The 18,599-nt window shown below is 43.2% G+C and overlaps 2 protein-coding genes across 8 annotated transcripts in view; one reads left to right on the top strand and one right to left on the bottom strand.

The window, feature by feature from the left end:
- Positions 1-394: 394 nt before the first annotated feature.
- Positions 395-5,128, bottom strand: LOC101159996 (cyclin-G2). Of its 3 annotated transcripts, none has more exons than XM_004072049.3 (8): positions 4,941-5,128; positions 4,380-4,503; positions 4,164-4,301; positions 2,562-2,812; positions 2,358-2,436; positions 2,173-2,262; positions 1,886-2,088; positions 395-1,038 (listed from the first exon to the last, which is right to left on the bottom strand). In XM_004072049.3, exons 2-8 carry the CDS (start codon positions 4,500-4,502, stop codon positions 927-929), a joined length of 996 nt encoding a protein of 331 aa, XP_004072097.1. In that variant the 5' UTR covers position 4,503; positions 4,941-5,128; the 3' UTR covers positions 395-926. The 3 variants fall into 3 exon arrangements, with proteins under 3 accessions (XP_004072097.1, XP_011477066.1, XP_011477065.1); XM_011478764.3 differs by having other exon boundaries at positions 4,164-4,338; positions 4,455-4,503; positions 4,941-5,101; XM_011478763.3 differs by having other exon boundaries at positions 4,164-4,503; positions 4,941-5,118.
- A 95-nt stretch (positions 5,129-5,223) lies between these two features.
- LOC101172169 (coiled-coil domain-containing protein 158) overlaps positions 5,224-18,599 on the top strand; it is a 29,006-nt gene continuing 15,630 nt past the window's right edge. For 2 of the 5 annotated variants that reach the window (XM_020705653.2, XM_020705650.2), the window contains exons 1-21: positions 5,224-5,544; positions 5,613-5,670; positions 6,171-6,301; positions 6,518-6,666; positions 7,616-7,734; positions 7,803-8,052; positions 8,140-8,192; positions 9,598-9,708; positions 9,817-9,898; positions 10,977-11,096; positions 11,399-11,614; positions 11,725-11,943; positions 12,042-12,138; positions 13,350-13,502; positions 13,570-13,682; positions 13,751-13,909; positions 14,115-14,207; positions 16,227-16,349; positions 16,555-16,706; positions 16,798-16,848; positions 17,028-17,084. In XM_020705653.2, the coding sequence (XP_020561312.1) occupies positions 5,457-5,544; positions 5,613-5,670; positions 6,171-6,301; positions 6,518-6,666; positions 7,616-7,734; positions 7,803-8,052; positions 8,140-8,192; positions 9,598-9,708; positions 9,817-9,898; positions 10,977-11,096; positions 11,399-11,614; positions 11,725-11,943; positions 12,042-12,138; positions 13,350-13,502; positions 13,570-13,682; positions 13,751-13,909; positions 14,115-14,207; positions 16,227-16,349; positions 16,555-16,706; positions 16,798-16,848; positions 17,028-17,084 (2,594 nt within the window). In that variant the 5' untranslated portion in view covers positions 5,224-5,456. Of the gene's footprint in view, positions 5,545-5,612; positions 5,671-6,170; positions 6,302-6,517; positions 6,667-7,615; positions 7,735-7,802; positions 8,053-8,139; positions 8,193-9,597; positions 9,709-9,816; positions 9,899-10,976; positions 11,097-11,398; positions 11,615-11,673; positions 11,944-12,041; positions 12,139-13,349; positions 13,503-13,569; positions 13,683-13,750; positions 13,910-14,114; positions 14,208-16,226; positions 16,350-16,554; positions 16,707-16,797; positions 16,849-17,027; positions 17,085-18,599 lie in introns of all 5 variants that reach the window. The other 3 variants (XM_020705655.2, XM_011478762.3, XM_020705651.2) reach the window with 2 other exon arrangements.

Below are 18,599 nucleotides of genomic sequence, written 5' to 3'. Positions count from 1 at the left end.
TTACACAGTTGTTTTTATTATTAGCAAAATTCCATATTCATAAAGCCAAATGGTCTAAATTCAAACCTAGAATGAAACCAATCAGTCCTGTTAATTATTAAACAATTTCAAAACCAAAAGGCAATTCGAACTAATTTGAAACGTTTTTTTAAACCCCAGCGGTTATTGGATTGATGTAATCTTTTCTCATATTGTAATTATGTCTATAAATATTGTATTTTTTACTTTTTCTGCAATTTGTACACATTTCAATCCTCCCTGAGAATTAACTCTGTTGTATTGTTATCAATATTATAAGAAAAAAACGTGTGGATTTAGGAATAACACGTGACGCCCATTCTCACTACCCCCCCCCCCCCCGCTCTATTTCTGACTGATAGAAAAATAAAACGACAAATGTAAAAGACTTTTATTTTGAAGTTTGAGCTTCCCACATACTTTCTGTTAAGCACGATAAACAGCATCCCAAACATACACATTTTTATTATTTTACAAGTTATTTGATTTTTCTAGAGGGGTTTTTGACCATAAACATGAATATGTTTCAACATTTGCATGCATTTACAGTCCAGTACCATCATATGCAGCACAGGTGAGTCATGTTAGTGAGAACATACATTTTCCATATGCAGAATACTGTTAGATGTAAATAGAAAACGGGCTTCAAAAAACAAACTACGGAGCATCTGGTGTTTGACCTCTTGTGCTTCGTGTGAAGAACACCTTAAAGTGACTTTAATAAAAACATTCCGGCTGCCGCGGTAACGCAAATATTCTGCTTTACATTTTGAAGATGGGCCTTTGATGTCCAACAATCCACACTTCAGTCCGCTTTTACACACCTAAGATGACACACAACACATGCACACAAAACGCACACGTCTCTGCTAAAAATGTTATAATTCCAGGAAATGGAAAAACTCCCATCAGTCTCGGCTGTGGTGGAAGCTGGAGGGGAAGAAGGTTCCTTCGCCGTCGCTTCCTAAGGAACCGCATGGACTTTCCTCAGAGCAGCTCGTGTCCTCGCCCGAGTCCTCGCTGTAAGGCAACACATCATAACTCAGTTAAGACCCGCCCTCGCCATCTGTCTCTTAACTTGATTCAATTAGTTACGTAAAATCACAAGTACGCACTTTATACAAAACCCAACAGTTTTGCTAAAACGAGGATCAATTCGTGTGTTTCTGACGCAGAGTTCTAGATCTGGATCACAGCAGGAGGAAGGCCCGGTTCTGCTTCTGCATCAGTCCGTTCAAAGTCTGGATGCAGACGAGATCCTTCAACAAACATTTGTCTTCCTGAATATTTTCATGAGCCAGTTTAAGATCCGACTCAGGCTCCAGAAAACCAAAGTTTTTTAAAAATATTTCTGGGACATGAACCTCTCTGCGATCAAATCCTGAGCTGAAACTGTATCACAGCACGCTTAACCCTTTAAAAGCAGACTTTAGAACCAACTGTTCTTATGGGTGGACACAGGAAAAATGGGCAAGCCTGTGCGGGGCACACAGGTGACACCCCCCCCCCCCCCCCACACACACACACACAGAGCTGGTTGACCACTAAGAGAAAACCTTCATGTACATTTATTTCTACGGTCATGTTGGACGGAACACTAATGCAACATGGAAGGGAAAGGAGCGTTTGCTCATCACGTGCACACCCCGCTGCACACCCCGTGCAGCGTTTGCGTGCGGTTAGTAAGGAGCCAGTACTCCCACCTCACTAAGGACTAGAGCGTTTTTGTGTCCTGCAGTGTAGAAAATCACACAAACTTGTTTTTTTAACTAATGAATCAATATTAGGGTAAAAGAAACGGATACAAATGAAATAGAAACGATCTCCGGAAAAGGAAAAGGGAGGAATGAACGCTCAGACTCCAAACCTTTGGCTCTGGTTCCAGCTCCTCTCAGGAATGGTCGGCAGAGCGGGAACGCTGAAGTGACAGCTCTGAAGGCCCTGGGCGGTTCTCCTGGACACAATCCAAACCAGCTTTTTGTTGTCCGGTTTGCTGCATTGGCTGGAGTGGTAGGCGCTCATGCACTCGGCCACCAGCTCCTTCCATCCGAGCAGCTCAGCGTCGCTGATCTGCAGAGTCGACAGGAAACAGCCGAGAGTGAAAACGTGAAATGAATCGCCGAACGCGGAAACAAATCTCCAGAGAAAACCTACTTTTAGATGCTTTTGAAACTGTTGGACAGTCTTCATCACCGAGAACGACTCAAACTCCTGAGCGACGAGCGACAGCGCCAACACCGACGGCTGAGAAGACGGGGAGAAGGAAGGGCTGCGTCAGCTCCCGGACGGTCAGCGAATGCAGCAAAGCTGACAAAATGTCACCTGAGAACAATTCTTACTTTTGCTTTAGAGAAAACAAGCCGGCATAAACAGGCTTTAAGCTGGGCTTCCAGTCTCCCAATGCTTGGGATCTCCTCCCTTCAAATATATAGGGGAACTTTACGTGATCCGCCGTACAGACCTCATAAAGAACAACCTGTTTGACCAGCTCAGTGCAAAGCGGGACAACGTTCCAACAGCAGCTGGAAGGAGGAGACGCGTACCTGCCGGCAGACTGGGAGGCGATGGCGGAGTGGTAAAGCTGCAGGAAGGTCAAGGCCGTCACCGCTTTGGGATCCAGGCACAGTTTCTCCGAGATGATCTTCTCCATGCGGCTGAGGTCCGACACCGTGAACCTGCTTTGGCTGATGCGGATGAGTTCGTGGGTCGGCGAGACGTCGGCCTCCTCCTCAATCATTTTGGCGGCCATGTGAAGACAGCAGACTCCGATGCAGGGGACGTGTTTGCGCTGCACCTGTCACCAAAAACATGGAAATCACCTTTCATGATATCGCCGCTTGGCATAATTCAGTTTTCAATGTTTCTTTTGCAACAGCATTCTGCTCTGCATTCTGATTGGCTATCGACCTTGTCAATCAAGCTTCTCTGTGCCATGTCTCCTGTACAGAATGTATTCATTTTAACAAATTAGAAATCTTCGTCCCGATCAGATCTCTGTTTTAATTCTATAATCCTGGACTTGTGTCTGAACTTTGAGAGTTTAAACAAAGAGAAAAGTGAAAATGTGTAACGAAGAGTTTCAAAAATCTACAGTTAGTGTAAAACATATAGATGACTACTTTATGGATTTTCCCTGTCCAGGTTATTTTCCTATCCTAGTTTTGAGTTCATGAACTTTAGCACTCCTAAAGCTACGGTGGCCCAGAAGTACAAATTACAACAACAAATCACTCAACACTTAAACACTTTAAAGAGGAAAATTGTGTTTCTTTTTGTTGCCTTTTTCTAATGATGGACACCTATAAAGAAAATTACGATAAAAATTGCATTTGAGAGTATGTCTTCATTCAGATCGTATTTGTGACGAAGAAAATACGCCGCAAGAGCCCGCGCAGACGAAGGGGGCGGGGTTATTACATGCCGACATCGCGGCCACAACTTAGAGGTGAATTTCTAATGAACTCCTACCGCTCTGCAGAAACTATGTCCTAGAAAAAGGTTGTTTTTTTTTTAGATTTTGGCTAAAAACGGCATCATCGTAATTAAAAAAAACACTGGGAACGCTTTGAAAAGAAATAAAACAACATTACATTTTAGAAACCAAAACAAAAAAAATAATTGTTACAATTTTTTTCCCTTCAGGGGTTCCTTAGAAATCAAACTAAACTGTAAAAAATAAATGAAACAAAATAAGAAACATGAAAAAGGTTTTGAAATAGAGTAAAAACTGAAGGAGGTTATTCTCCAAACGGTTAATACATCAATCACTGAACTGTTGCAGTGGGCGTGGCCAGAAGCTCCACGAAATATCTTCCATTGAAGACAACGCTATGACAAATAACCTCCTGTTAAGGTGAACAAATGTCATCATCCAATCAGTGACGTCCAAACTGTCTTGTGACCATTTTCAAATGTCACTATGCTATGTATAATAACAACAATAAAAGCATTTTATTCTATTCTATTGACGCTTTGCACTTTAGAACCACTTGTGCTAAAATCCTTTAAAGGGCAAATAGGTTCATGGATTAAAAGCATGTATAAATAGTAACTTGACATCTAAACTCTATCAGAAGTGACAAAGTGATGGATTTTAAGATTCAAAACAGAGTCACAGAGTTACAGACTGCCAGAGGTTTTGTTACCTTCATCAAGGTGAGAAATCTGTCAAGCAAATTGACAGCTTGGACAAAGGTTTGGGTGCTGTAGCCAAAGAAAGTGGTCAGGCCCCACAGTTCCTCCACCCGGCTGTCCCGGCACTTTGCAGACACCCCACTGGAGTTCTTTGGGCGGAGGGGACATGGAAACATATTTATACCACTGCAAGAAATAGAGAAAGACGTGAAGCAAAAGTAGGTCACCTCTGCAGGAGTGGACTCCATCAGCTTCAGGCCCGTCTCTCTGGGGAGAACGCTGTCCTCTTTGGCACAACATACCTTCAGCTTTTTTAAGAGCAAACTGTCAATGCCAGGAAGATCCCTCATCCTGGAGAACAGCCACACACAAAGAAAAACAACGAGAAATGTCACCAAAAAATGATTCTTATAGGCTGAGGAGATGAGCCCACGTGACCGTTTGAGTCCAAGCTGGGTAGGGGTCAATCACCAGCTGACCTCAGACTGTAAACACATGTATGTATGCAGACATGATGCTGGTTTCCAGACAAAAACTGACGTGTGTGGAAAATATGCAAGAAAGAAAATGTGACTCCAGTCAGAAATTTTTTATCCTTTAGCTTAAAGACTAAATTCTCCGAAGCTTCATAATTGATGACGTTGTTTCGAAAAGGTTCTTTGCATTAACAATGTAATGTAGAAATAGAATCAATGTGAAGCCCAGACAGACAGGTATGTGTCCTGGCTTAGCTAGCTAGCTAGCATGCTAGCCTCAGTGGACAGACAGATCCGCTCCTCTCGGTTTACCTCGCCGAGACGCTTCCGTCGTGTGAAACACCCGAACCGCCTCGAAAAGGTTCCGAACATCATTAAATCATCTTTACGTCGACGTGTTTACACAAACAAACAAACAAAACAAGACGGTCGACGGGGCCACCGGGGCGCGACACCCCGAGAGAACGGAATTTCACCCGCCCTCTACCCGAATCACATAAACTCTGTTACCCATCATGCAATGCTTTGGGCGCGACGCACTAGCGTCACGGGTGCCTGTCAGTAGTTTTGGCGTCCTTTTCAAACTCTGAGCTGAAGCGGCGTCACTTTCACAGGCGAGTTACAAACAAACTAAACTCTTGAGCACATTTGCTTAGCTTTAAAACATCTGAAATGTTGACCGGTGAAAAAGTAAAGGTCAGGTTTCTAAAGCTAAGGGCGGATGTTGTTTCCATGGTGACGGAACCCGTTTTAGCTAGGCTTGTTCGCTAAATCTGGGGTTTTTTTGCTCGTGTTTCCGGTTTTGGCGTCAAATTTTAAGCAGAGAATATGTCATCCGGAGATCAGGGTTTGGACCTGGCACCGGACTTTTCTCTTTCTGACTTTCACCCGAAAGAGGAAACACGAGCTAAAGTTGGTAAGTGTAGAGACGTTATGACGTTTTTCCCATGATCCTTTGCTAACCCGAAGAGCTCTTTTCCACAGGAACCCAGAGCGCATCTCTTGGGCTGGGATTCAACAGTCTGACTCTGGATGAACTGAGGTAAAAACAACATTTTTTAAGCCATGGAAAAAATCATTCTCCTTGAATGTTCTTTTATAATTAGAGGATTATTTGCCAATGTATTACATCCAATACTTAAAATGCTGTTTGTGCAAGAAGTCCTGTGGAAAAATATCTACCTTATGTTATCACAGGCAGTAATAATATAACTAAGTGGAAGAGTTTGGGTGCACACTTACACCAGGTATTGGTGACCAAACCCCGTCATTTGTGCAGTTCAGACCTCCAAACTGCATGTGGCCTACAGGTTAGCTCAAGACTTTCATATGGAGAACGCAGAGACTTGGATTTCCAGTACCAACCGGTCCAGGAGTTCCAGGAGTTGGTTGCTGGCTTGTAAAGCAGCTACTGAACTCTGAAGACATGTCAGCAAATACACGCTGTGGCTTTCAGATGGCAGAGTGGACCTAATGCTCGACCTTTGCAGAAAAAAAAAAAACTTTAAAGAATGACAGCTGCACAAACTTGTGTTTTTGTAGTGAGGAGCTTGACAGACGCACAAAGGAAACTCGGAGACTCCAGGAGGAGGTGGAAACAGAAACCAGGGAGGCCTTGGAGAAGTTCGGCTGCACTTACAGAAAATGCTCGCCTGCACAGACTGTCTGCCATGGTTAGTGCTAGTCATGATAAAACAGATGCGCTGACTATAGTTAAAGAAAAAAATACCGTCCATAAGTTCTGTTACAGCCAGAAAAATGTATTATTTGCAGTAAAAATGTCTGCTAATTCACATTTTTGTGGAAATACAGAAGCTTCCTTGTAGCTTTTTGCACCAACCTTTCTCACAGAAACAATATCTTTTTAAAGCTTTTTGCTCTTTTGGCAGACGACTCATCTGAAGCTTCAGGCAGTCTTTCAGCCCTTCAGGAGCCTCTGACTCCTCCTTGGAACCAGGAGGGGCCCCTCAAAGAAGGAGGCTCCTTCAGAATGGATCCAGTGGACGAGCGTCTTCAACAGTTTTCTGATTTCAACAAGGTCCATATTTAGTTTAGTTTAGTTTTGTCTCCATAGCAACTAATTTCTGTTTTGGTTGCCTGCGGGTGACAAACAGGTCGATGTCATTTTTAGGACAATCGGCAAAAGTAAACTTTTGGGTTTCCTTGGCAACAGAGGTTTTTTGTTAACCCCGCCCACGTTCCTAATATTTTCATATTTTATGTTTATACTGTTTCTTTCAGCTTGATCCAGGAATTTTTGTAACATATTTTCACAATATTCCAGTAAAAAAATATCCGAGCAAAAGGCGAGCGCCACTTTTACGAGGTCGCCACACTAACCACGTTCAAAAATCTGCAAAGATCCCCAAATATCTTCTCAGTGATCCTCAAAGAGTTAGGAGACCATAGGATCAAAATCCCATGGAGGAGTTTACGTTTATAGAAGGTACTAAAGGTGATTTTTATTTTATTTTGAAAATTCCAGATGGTGGCCTCTTCCTGAGGTCAAAGGTCAACAAACTTGGGTTGTGGTTGTGGACTTCGTCTGGTGACGTGGGTAAAATTTTGTGAAGATTGCTCAAACAAAAATGTTCCTTTTCCTATATTGTGGAAAAAAATGTGAAGGTCACCAAATTTCACCTAAAATGACCACCAAGACAAAAGTCCCCTGGCCATCCCATAATAGTTTGAAAGCTGTCTTCGGATATCTCCGACTTGTGTGTGTTTTGGTTTCATTTGTGGGTTTTGAGCTATTTTTTGAGTTTGTTTCTTTGACAGTTTCTCGCACCGTGATGTCATCGCTTATTTTCTTTTTTTCCTTGGGTGTTTCACGGTGTCAGAAACGTTTACTAGGTGAGCGTCCATTTTTGCTCAAAGGCGCAGGAAGACAGAAGAAGAAGAAGTGTGGCAATAGTCTGGTCCTTCATTCCAGGTCTGACAGAAATAAATGTCATCAACAGTTTTCTGAATTCTGTCTTTTCCCATAGTTTTCTGTTTCACTTCAAGTGGGAAAAACAAGCAGAAGTCTTTCTCACAGAGAAATCACGAACCTGCAGGAAAAGCCTCATGAAGCTCAGATGGAAAAGGATTTGCTGTCTGACCTCAGGTTAGCACGGATGGCTCTTCTGTCCATAAGTCAGGTCCGTGACGTTAAACGCAGTTTGTCACTTTTAGATTGAAGGATTCCAGGAAAAACGTCGACCAAATGGAACAGATGCTCCAGATGCTGGAAGACGTTCAGAGCATCAAAAGATCTGTGAGCCAGAAGCTCCAGGAGACGGAAGAAGAGGCGACGGCTCTTCGCCGGACAGTTGAATCTCTGGAGCAAACGCTGAAGGAGGCGTGCCAGCGTCTGTGGGAGGCGCCGCGTGGAAACAGAACCCACCCCCGTCTAAAGGACGCTTTGGAGGAGGACGGGGTTTCAGTGAGTGTTCAACCTCCTGAAGATCATTTAACTGCAGTTAAATGAGGTCAAAGACCTGTAATCTCCTGTTCTGTTGTTTCATTGAAGCTTGAAAAGCAACCAGAGAGTGAAGAACACAGAGAACTAAACCATCAAGAACGGTACCGTTCCATTCTGTTCAGTTCTGGCCCTGTTTGTCCTTTTTCCTTTATACCTTTATTAAACCAGTAAAACATTAACAACATGTCAAAACCAGATCTTTGTAACTTTCAGCTCTAGTTTCTAGAAAAAAAGCACAAATACTGGACTAAACGGTAGAGAATTCACTCTGTGACCATCCCATCATTTCTTTAACTCTATAATAATGTTTCCTACAGTAAAAATGTTTCCAAATGGGATTTTTTTCATTACTAAACATAGAAGTGAAATGCGTCCAAAAACATTTTTAGAATATATAAAAAAGTCTGTCTGAAAAAAAGAAAAGTTGCCAACATAAAATCTGGGCTGACATGAAATGTCACATAGGCTGTAAAACACGTGAACGGAAAAAACAAGCAAACGGTTTCCTTATCACACGGTAAATTCTGGTTCCGGCCCGAGAAACCGATCTGTTCCTTTGGTTCACGGCAGACATTTCTGAAGGCTCCTGCAACAGCAGATTTACAGCGGCTAATGATGGAATTAAGCAGCAGCGTCACGAAATCAAACACAAAGTTTTTAGCACATCATTGATTGACAGCAACCTGTGGGCCGGTAGAAATTTGAATTCGGCCCACGAGCCGGACTTGGGACATGCCTGCCCTCAATGATTACATCAGTGTTTTAAGCTCATCTTCCTTTAAATATCACGTCCTCATAAATAAAAAAATGTTAGATATTTGGTCAAATGAGTCGATTCAAAGTTAATTTAACGGTCACCTGAGTTTTTTAGGTTTTTGATTCCTTTGGTTATTTATTTGCAGACTTTCTGGTGGCGTTGGTGACGTCTCACTCGCCTCGCCTGACGTGGTTTTTGTTTTCTTTTTTAGGCATCTAATGTAATCCTCTCAAACGCTGCTGCAACATTAAGCTATTCTAACAATCCGCCATCATAAAGCTTTATTTCCACACCCGTTATAGCACATGTGTCAAAGTCAAGGCCCGGGGGCCAAATGTGGCCCTCCATGTCATTTTATGTGGCCCCCGAGAGCATAACAGTTTTTCATTTCTTAAAATAAAAAGTGGTGTGTACTTATTCATATCTAGGTGGAATCTGACTTGAAATATGGGATTGGTCAACTATACATTACAATTCAAACACTGTCCGTATAACCTAACCTGACAGAATCAAATGTAAAAGGATTTATCCTAGAGGAAAAAGCAAACATATGTTTTTCTATGCAACTGTAATTGTCACTTTAAAAAGTTATAATAAATAAATAAACTAGTTGTTTAACATTAAGGAGTAGTTACGTTTATTTTTCATTACATGTAGTTGAATGTATAAGTCATATCCGGCCCTTTGAGGACAACTGCTATGCTGACGTGGCCCTCGGTGAAAATGAGTTTGACACCCCTGCGTTATAGGATTCAAGAGCTGATTTCAGGCCTTGGCCAGGAGGTGGCGACGCTGAGCCACAGACTGAGCTCCACCAAGGACAGCAGCGTACGCCTGTCCATCAAGATGGAGCAGCTGAGGTCAGGGGAGCCTGGGCTCGGATTTGTCCGATTCATTAGTCTTCCTCAGCAAAGTGTGCAGTGAGAACATGTGGATGGAAAAGCCCTGAAATGTCTTTTGTTCCTCAGGAAGCTGGCAGAGAGGCAGACGTCGCGGCACAGACATCAAACGAGTGAGCTGGAGTCGGCGCTGTCCTGCTTTAGAGAGAAGGTGAATAGAAAATGTTCTTTATTATGGGATGTATCTGCAGCTGCAAGTGGAAACACGGCGACTGAATGAATTTTAGACGCTGAAAGCGAGGAAGCATGTGTGTCACGCTGCAAACCGGCCCCTTAGAAACACTTCAAACGTTCTTAACATTAGAGTTTTTTTAGGACATAGCTCCTGCAGAGCAGCGGGAGTTCAATGTGGGCGGGTCCATTTGTGTGGAGTGAGCCTGCACTCATTTCCCATCATCCCTTTGTTTACACCCTCTCCTGCTAGCTTACAGCCCCTCACACCTCAAACCTAACATTACCGGTGCAACAAAAATGGCAGCAGTATCAGATCCATCCAGGCGTCCAGTTCTGATCCGGATTCCAAAAGATGTTCATGGATCTATTTGTCTGCAGGTGGATGATCAGAAAGGGGCGGAGCTTGAAGCTTGTGGCCCACAGATTGTAGCTACACAGGCTTTTTCCAACAGAATTGTTCGTCTGCTCCTGATTAAGAACTATTTTAATTCAAAAATGCTCAGAAATGCAACTTTGGGCCTAATTTTCTTAATATTTGTTGTCCATAATGAGAAAAGAACATATTAAAAACAACCAAAACTTGATTTTCATTGGAGTGGGTCCTTAAATGAGTCAAGAATTTTTATTTTTCAGAAAACAAATTATAGTCACTAAATCACATTTTGAAATTAAACTTATTTTATTTGTTTTTTTTACATTTTTTGATAAGATAATTTTTTGTTTCAAGACAATTTATCTTGAGTTTTTCTTTTTTACTTTTTGAAAATTGTTTTTTTTGCAGAGAAACTTGTCGTTCCTAGAGACTTTCAAACTGGGAAATGTTCTATAACGGTGTCTCAGCGTCTGAGATGTTCTTCTGCCCGGCAGAAGTGGAGCAAACGTTGATGCTGCACTCAAAGTCCCTTTTTTGTTCCACAGTCGGACCCGTGTAACTCCTGCTGTGACCCGTCAGCTTTGAAGGGTTTCACACGCAGGAACCTTCAGCTGCAAATGATCCGTCTTCACAGAAGAGAACCAGATGCTTTTATTTTGACACGATCGTTTGCTCGTTTCAGGTTTGTTTTCTGGAGCAGCGACTTTCCGAGACCCGACTTGAGCTGTTCGGCTCTCAGACGGAGAGGAATCGAACTCCACAGTCTCTGAAAGATCTGCAGGCCCGACTCGGACGGCTGAAGGTGCGGCAGCAGAACGCCAATGCGTCACCGTCACCGCCCTGTGTTTAGGTTTAAGTCAAAGGCAGAATGTACAGCAAAGCCAATAAAACAGCACATTAGTTCACTTTCATTGATGTAGCACTGAAAACATCCAGTGGGACGGGACAGACAGTGTTTGTCTTTCATTCTCTGATTCTTTGGTTCAGTGGAATTATCTTCATTCCTCCAGGGGATGTTGTCCTGAAGTTGAGTCATCATCAGTGGTCAGGTTTCCTCTTCTTGAAACACTTTGCCCTCTTTCTTGCCTCTGTTTTTTTTTCTAGACTTGCTGTGAGCGGCAGTCGCTTAGCGTTGAGGGGGATGCACGGATCTTAAAGGAGCAGCTGGAGGTCATCAGGAAGCAGATTTGCGACGTGTGGGAGGATGAAACTCCTGCGCAGATCCTATTGGAGCAGAGGAACCAGGAGGCCAAACAGTCCGAAGAGGTCCTGCAGGGGAAATACCGGGAACTTCACGATGTTCTGCAAGAAACCCAGCAGGTGATGAACCCAGGACAGATCCTGTGTGTTTATTTTTCCCATCATGGCCTTTTCTCTAGTTATGTGCTGGAGACGATGACCTGAGAACCGCCCGCTTGTCCGTCTCGCAGCATCTTTCCCGTCAGTGTCAGACTCTGCAGGCCGAGCGAGAAGCTCTGAGGCTGGAGCTGGAGGGCAAAGAGAAAACCATAAATGATCTGAAACTGCAGATGGAGAAGAGCTCCAAGAAGACGGCAGAGCACAGCCAGACTATTGAGAGGCTCCAGCACAAAAACAGCCTCTTCATCAAACAGCTGGAGCAGCACAAGCTGGAGATCCAGCAGCTCAGGGTCAGACGGAGAAGAAAAACGTGATTTTCAGTTCTTCTGCCATCGATCTGCTCCTTCACAACCTCCCTCTGTGTTACTGCTTTCCTTCATCTGATCAGAGGGAGTCAGACCTGGCAGCTGCGGAGTGTGAGAGCAGACGACTGCAGAGTCAGAAAATCCAGGAGGAAACTCAGCTGCAGCTGCAGAGCCTCAGCAGTGAGTTTACACCTCCGGGACTTTCATTTAATCTCTACAGTTTGGTTTGAACGAGTCAGTCTGAACCCCAGGAACACCAGAGGACCTTCACAAAGCAAAGCCCACAACGCTCCAGGGCTCAGACGGAGCCTTCGCTGAACTTCTGTCCAAAAGCAGAGTTTGGGGGGAAATTCTAGACCAGAAGTTAAAATGGAAATGCCAGTTTATGCTGCAAAAGCTGATAAATCTGTTCAACAGGAGGAAATTGTTCATTAGTTCTGCTGCAGTTTGACAGGCTGCCATACAAATGGAAAAATAAATAAAAATATTAAAATAAAGTTGTAAAAATTATGAAAAAAAGTTTTTTAAAAAAAAGAACAAAGCTGTAAAATTATGGGGAAAAGTCAAAAGTTTACCAAAAAAAGTCGCAAAATTAAAAAAAAAAAGTCAACATTTTGTCAAATTAAATAAAGAAGTTAAAATTTTACAAGAATAAAGTCAGAAAATTATGAGAAGAGTCAAAATTTGGTCGGAATAAGTTTTAAAATTATTTTCAAAAATCAAAATTTGAAAAGAATAAAGTGATAAATTATAAAAAAAATTGTTATAGTCGTAAAATTATCTAACAGAAAATTATGATTTAAAAGTTGAAATTTGACAAGAGCAAAATAGTAGAATTATAAGGAATAAGTCAAACAATGTACATTGACCTTATTCTCATACATTTTTTTAAACCTTTTTTTCCGTAATATTTCACGATTTTATTCTTAAATGTGTATTTCTTTTCCGGTGGCTCTATTACTCTGTCGTAGTAGTTTAGGGTTTTTGGAGGTTTGGCTGAATAAACATCCATCAAACATGAATCTGCAGGACAGGGATGAACAGGCAGAAGTTGTTTCTAAAATGACAAATAATGAAACCTAAAAAAAGTTTGAATATTAAATATATTTATTTATGTGCAGAGTCAGGAAAGGGTGGTATCCAGACGGCAACACCAGCTTCTTTTTTGCCTTGAAGGAGATAAAGTTAGCAGAAGTTCAGCCTAACACATTTGTTTTGTGGGAGTTTGAAGTGTTTACGATAACATCCCTGCTGCGCTTTCCCTCAGAGATCTTTCCTCACAGCTCCACATTCTCCCTCTGGTTCCGCTGATGAAACCAAGAACCTCGGCTCCTCTTCGGTTGCTCCATCGGTTTGATGTAAATCGTATGTTTGCTTGGCAACCGTTTCAGAGGAGAAGAAGGAACTGGAAGAGCTCCACAGCTGGAAGAAGGATGAGCGTGCAGGCGTGGTGCTGAAGCTGCAGAGTCAGCTGAGGAACGCCCGAGAGGAGCTGGAAAAGCTCCGACACACCCTGAAGACTCTGGAAGGAGCCGATCGTCAAGGTCTCCATCAGAGTTTGCCGGAAATCCTGTTGTCTGACGTTCCTTAATCAGTTTGTGTCGACATCAGGCCTGCAGGCGGCCTTCGACATGCAGGAAGAGGTCACCTCCAGGAGAGAGCAGGCCAACGCTCTGCAGAGTCGGATCCAACATCTGGAGGAGGAGGTTGTGACGCTGCAACAGGTAAATTCATTGGTGAAACTCTGAAATGTGAGCTTTGAATGACCAGAAAATGGGTCTCCTGCATGCAGGAGAAGCTCCTCCAGAGCCTGGAGCTCCGGCGTCAGCTCCAGAAGGTTTCTGTCACCGAGGAGGAGAGGAGGCAACTAGAAGAAGAGCTGAAGACCCTTCGGTCCAAAGACCAGCAGTTAAAGGGGAGAATCAGCCAACTGGAGGCGATGCTTCACAAGGTGAGCAAGGAAACAAAATCCACATCCAGTTTACGGATGATCATAAACCACACATTAAGATCAAATCTTTCAAATGTTTATGTCGGTTTATTTCCAGCGGTTTAGGTTCAAGTGTGGATGTAAACAGATGGGATGCATGATGGAGTAAATATAGCCGCTCTGTTATTTCCTGAGTGAATGTGTTATTTCCTTTTTGTTCCCAAAGATGTTAGAAAGCTTCACCAGCTGCCAAGCGTTCCTTCAGCTGAGGGAGCAGGACTATTTCCGTCTGAAGCTCCAACACACTCTGGACTTGAAGGTAAAGCGGCCTGTTTGTACCACGACTCACATTGAACATTTAGGAGAAACGTGGAAAGGAAAGAAACGCTTCTTTCTTCCATTTCAACACACTTCCCCTAAATGAAATAAAGACGTTTTGCTTTAGATTTATCTATTAAAAACATGTTGATTTGTGATATTCCTTATAAAATAACACCTGACCATAAATCTTATGGTTTGAGCACACATCCAGCGCAATCCTCCTTTCAAACCTGAATCGTACGTTTGTCTCAACAACAGGCAGACAGCTGGATCCAGATCAGCAGGTTTATTAGTTCAGCTAAAGGTCCACAGAGCTAAATCAGGGTCAGGCAGGGGTCAATAACAGGCACAAGATCATCAGAGGAGAGATGGGGTAGTCAGGATCCAGTCTCTGTGCAGAGCTTAAGTAGACTGAGATTGATTGAGTGAAGGAGTACAGCGTGGAGCATCCAGGAAGTGCTCGCTGGGGTTGCTGGGAGATGAAGTGCATTCAGTAATCCGGAGACGGTTCCTGGTGACCAGAGGGGGACACAGAGCTCTGACCGCTGACAATGTTACCCAGTTGAACCCATCGTGGGGAAAGTAAATCGTTGCGTCTCTACTGCATACGAGTACGCTTACGTTGAACGTCTTAAACACGTGCTAAAATCAAGAAGCATTATAGTTTTATCACTAGTGCTGTCATGTGATTCATTATTTTGTGCGATAAATTAATCGTGGCCTGCTAATGATGCTGTAAAAAGCCTCATGTTGAAGTATTTTCATTTAAATTTGTGACATTGTCGCAGTAAAAGATCAGTTCAGAACTAAAAAAAACTGCATTCATGAAGTTTTTCTAATATAACAGACTTCCAAACTTTACTTTTACACCAACAAGGGGATTTTTTCAATCTCCAACAATTGAGAAAAAACAAAACAAAACATCAGGACCAGAGTCCTCTGGATGAGCACTAGGCCTTTTCGCTGAGACGGACTGCCTCAGCTTTCTCCTGGCAGCTGACTTGGTGCGGACCACAGGAACCCGACCGTTTAGTTCAAATAAAGCATTGCGAGGGCCCCCCGGTGGGCGCTGACCGTGGTGCTGACGCGGCGTGATTTCTGTCCAGTTCTCTGAAATGAAGAAATACAATGAAGCGCGTGTTTACGTGTTCTTTGCGTGGTTCGTTCGAACTCCTTCCGTGGTTTTAGCGTGTTTCATTCGAGATACATCTGTGAAAATTTCTCACATACTTTTCTCACTTTTTCCACGCATGATCAGTTTTCATCCGTGCAATATGTGCAAAATGTTCATATAAAATATTCACAATAGCAAGCAGTCGGACCTTTATAAAGGGGCAGGTTTTGCCGTTTTTCTGGTTCTTTACATCTACTTACAGGGATTTAGACTTTTATAGTCCAACTGCAGATTATTTATCTAGGAACAAACATAGTTTTTCTGTAACAGAAGCAGATTAAAGCTTTTGCCAGCCTCAGGACTGTTTTCAGTTGAAATAAAAATAACCAGGAAGCTTGGATCAGGAAATATTGACTGGTTTTCTCTTTTTATTTTATTGATTAATTGATTTGATTTATTATTATTATTATTATTATTTCAAGCAACTTTAGCAACAAAAAGAAACAACTTAAATATGATCTATTTAGGTTCTATTGAATTCATACATGTATTAGGAAATGAAAGAAAATGATGCTGTTTTTAAAGCACAATTCCTCCTAATCATAAATAGACATATTCAGATTTACACAGACAGTACTTGACTCTACGACCCGTTAAATCAAAGAATTGACAAATAGTTTGATTGTTTGCCTAAAAGGCAGCGGGAAGACGTGAATTTATGTAATCCCACCCTTATTGTGTTTTACTTCACTTTTTTCTTTTACATAGTTGTCATAATCTGCTTCCTAATTTTATTAAAATCATAATATTTTTAATAAAAAACACCATGAGTTGGATAAAAGCAGGAGTTGTGTTTGTGACACAGCCGTATGTTGGTAAAACTCAAAACTCGGTTTGGTGCAGGAACTCCAAAGTCAGAGTTTGCACTCGGCTCTGTCCAAACCCCCACCTGATGTGGACTCGGCGACCTCGCCGGGGAACGCCGCTCCACCCTCCACCCCGCAGGCCTCCAACACCCAGAACAAGGTAGAGTCAGAAGCATATTTTGCCCATCCCTTCCCGCCTCATCAGCTGCATCTGCGATCGTTTTCATTTGGCGGCTCCGGCATGAGCTCAGCATTCCTGCTGGGATCCAGCAGCAGCTCCGGCACGGCAGGCGCGTTGCTGCTGCTGAACCTCCCGTCCGGAGTGAGCGGATCGGAGTTATCCAACATGTCTGCTCCTCTCAAAGCCCTACAGGCAGCAGGAGGGTTGCAGCTGCGAGCTCAGATCCCCTGCAGGAGGAGTTTCAGAGAACCGCAGACCTCCCAGGGAGCAGAGAGGCGCTGGCAGCAGCTCCTGCAGGAGGAGGTCTGCTCCCGGGCGGGAGAACGCCACGACGCAGTATGTGTGCCTCCATCCGTCAACACAAAAGCATCTGAGCGTCTGAATCTTCTTCCTCATAGTTTAGACTTTTGCTTCTCTGGCTCCACAGCAAACAGGAAGTGAACTTCGGCTCCAAAGTCAGGAGGAAGACGTTCAGCAGGTGAGACTCCATCAAACTTCATCCTGTTTTCACGGGTGACTGCGATCGACCCTCACCGTTTCCTGCATGACCTTTGACCCCTGGTTACGCAACAGTGTGACACCGGCTGTGTGACGTGACGTAACTCAAGTCTGTGTTTGTGTATACGTGTGTGTGTGTGTATTCTTTTGTGTTTTCAGTGATCTTCATCGTCTGCAGACGTCGGAGCTGAAACAGAAAAAACTGGATCAAAGTCAGTGAGTTTCAGAAATGTTGTTTTGTTTTTGTCATTTTTAATGTCCATCGTCTTTGCAAGGATAAATGTGTCATTGGTAATGTTTCTAATAAAAGCACCAGTTAGATTTAGAGATCCAATAGATTCCTGTGACCCATCAGATCGATTCACCGACTGCATTAGTGACTAATAATGAAAACTATCAGCTGGTGGAACTGAAAGTACTTCAGGTGTGAAGAACTATCTAAACCTAACTATCTAATCTAAAGATCTTTAGACCTGTAGACCTCTAAACCTGTAGACCTGCAGACCTGTATACCTCTAAACCTGTAGACCTGTAGACCTCTAAACCTGTAGACCTGCAGACCTGTATACCTCTAAACCTGTATACCTCTAAACCTGTATACCTCTAAACCTGTAGACCTCTAAACCTGTAGACCTCTAAACCTGTAGACCTCTAAACCTGTAGACCTGCAGACCTGTATACCTCTAAACCTGTATACCTCTAAACCTGTAGACCCCTAAACCTGTAGACCTCTAAACCTGTAGACCTCTAAACCTGTAGACCTGCAGACCTGTAGACCTCTAAACCTGTAGACCTCTAAACCTGTAGACCTGCAGACCTGTATACCTCTAAACCTGTAGACCTCTAAACCTGTAGACCTCTAAACCTGTAGACCTGCAGACCTGTAGACCTCTAAACCTGTAGACCTCTAAACCTGTAGACCTGCAGACCTGTATACCTCTAAACCTGTAGACCTGCAGACCTGTATACCTCTAAACCTGTAGACCTCTAAACCTGTAGACCTGCAGACCTGTATACCTCTAAACCTGTAGACCTCTAAACCTGTAGACCTGCAGACCTGTAGACCTCTAAACCTGTAGACCTCTAAACCTGTAGACCTGCAGACCTGTAGACCTCTAAACCTGTAGACCTCTAAACCTGTAGACCTGCAGACCTGTATACCTCTAAACCTGTAGACCTCTAAACCTGTAGACCTGCAGACCTGTAGACCTCTAAACCTGTAGACCTCTAAACCTGTAGACCTGCAGACCTGTATACCTCTAAACCTGTAGACCTGCAGACCTGTATACCTCTAAACCTGTAGACCTCTAAACCTGTAGACCTGCAGACCTGTATACCTCTAAACCTGTAGACCTGCAGACCTGTATACCTCTAAACCTGTAGACCTCTAAACCTGTAGACCTCTAAACCTGTAGACCTGCAGACCTGTAGACCTCTAAACCTGTAGACCTCTAAACCTGTAGACCTGCAGACCTGTATACCTCTAAACCTGTAGACCTCTAAACCTGTAGACCTGCAGACCTGTATACCTCTAAACCTGTATACCTCTAAACCTGTAGACCTCTAAACCTGTAGACCTCTAAACCTGTAGACCTGCAGACCTGTAGACCTCTAAACCTGTAGACCTCTAAACCTGTAGACCTCTAAACCTGTAGACCTGCAGACCTGTATACCTCTAAACCTGTAGACCTCTAAACCTTTAGACCTGCAGACCTGTAGACCTCTAAACCT

The sequence above is a fragment of the Oryzias latipes genome, chromosome 9, assembly GCF_002234675.1.
Source record: "Oryzias latipes chromosome 9, ASM223467v1".
Taxonomy (NCBI): Eukaryota; Metazoa; Chordata; class Actinopteri; order Beloniformes; family Adrianichthyidae; genus Oryzias; species Oryzias latipes.
Note: the sequence above shows the minus strand (reverse complement) of the source record. Positions and strands in the feature narration are given on the sequence as shown.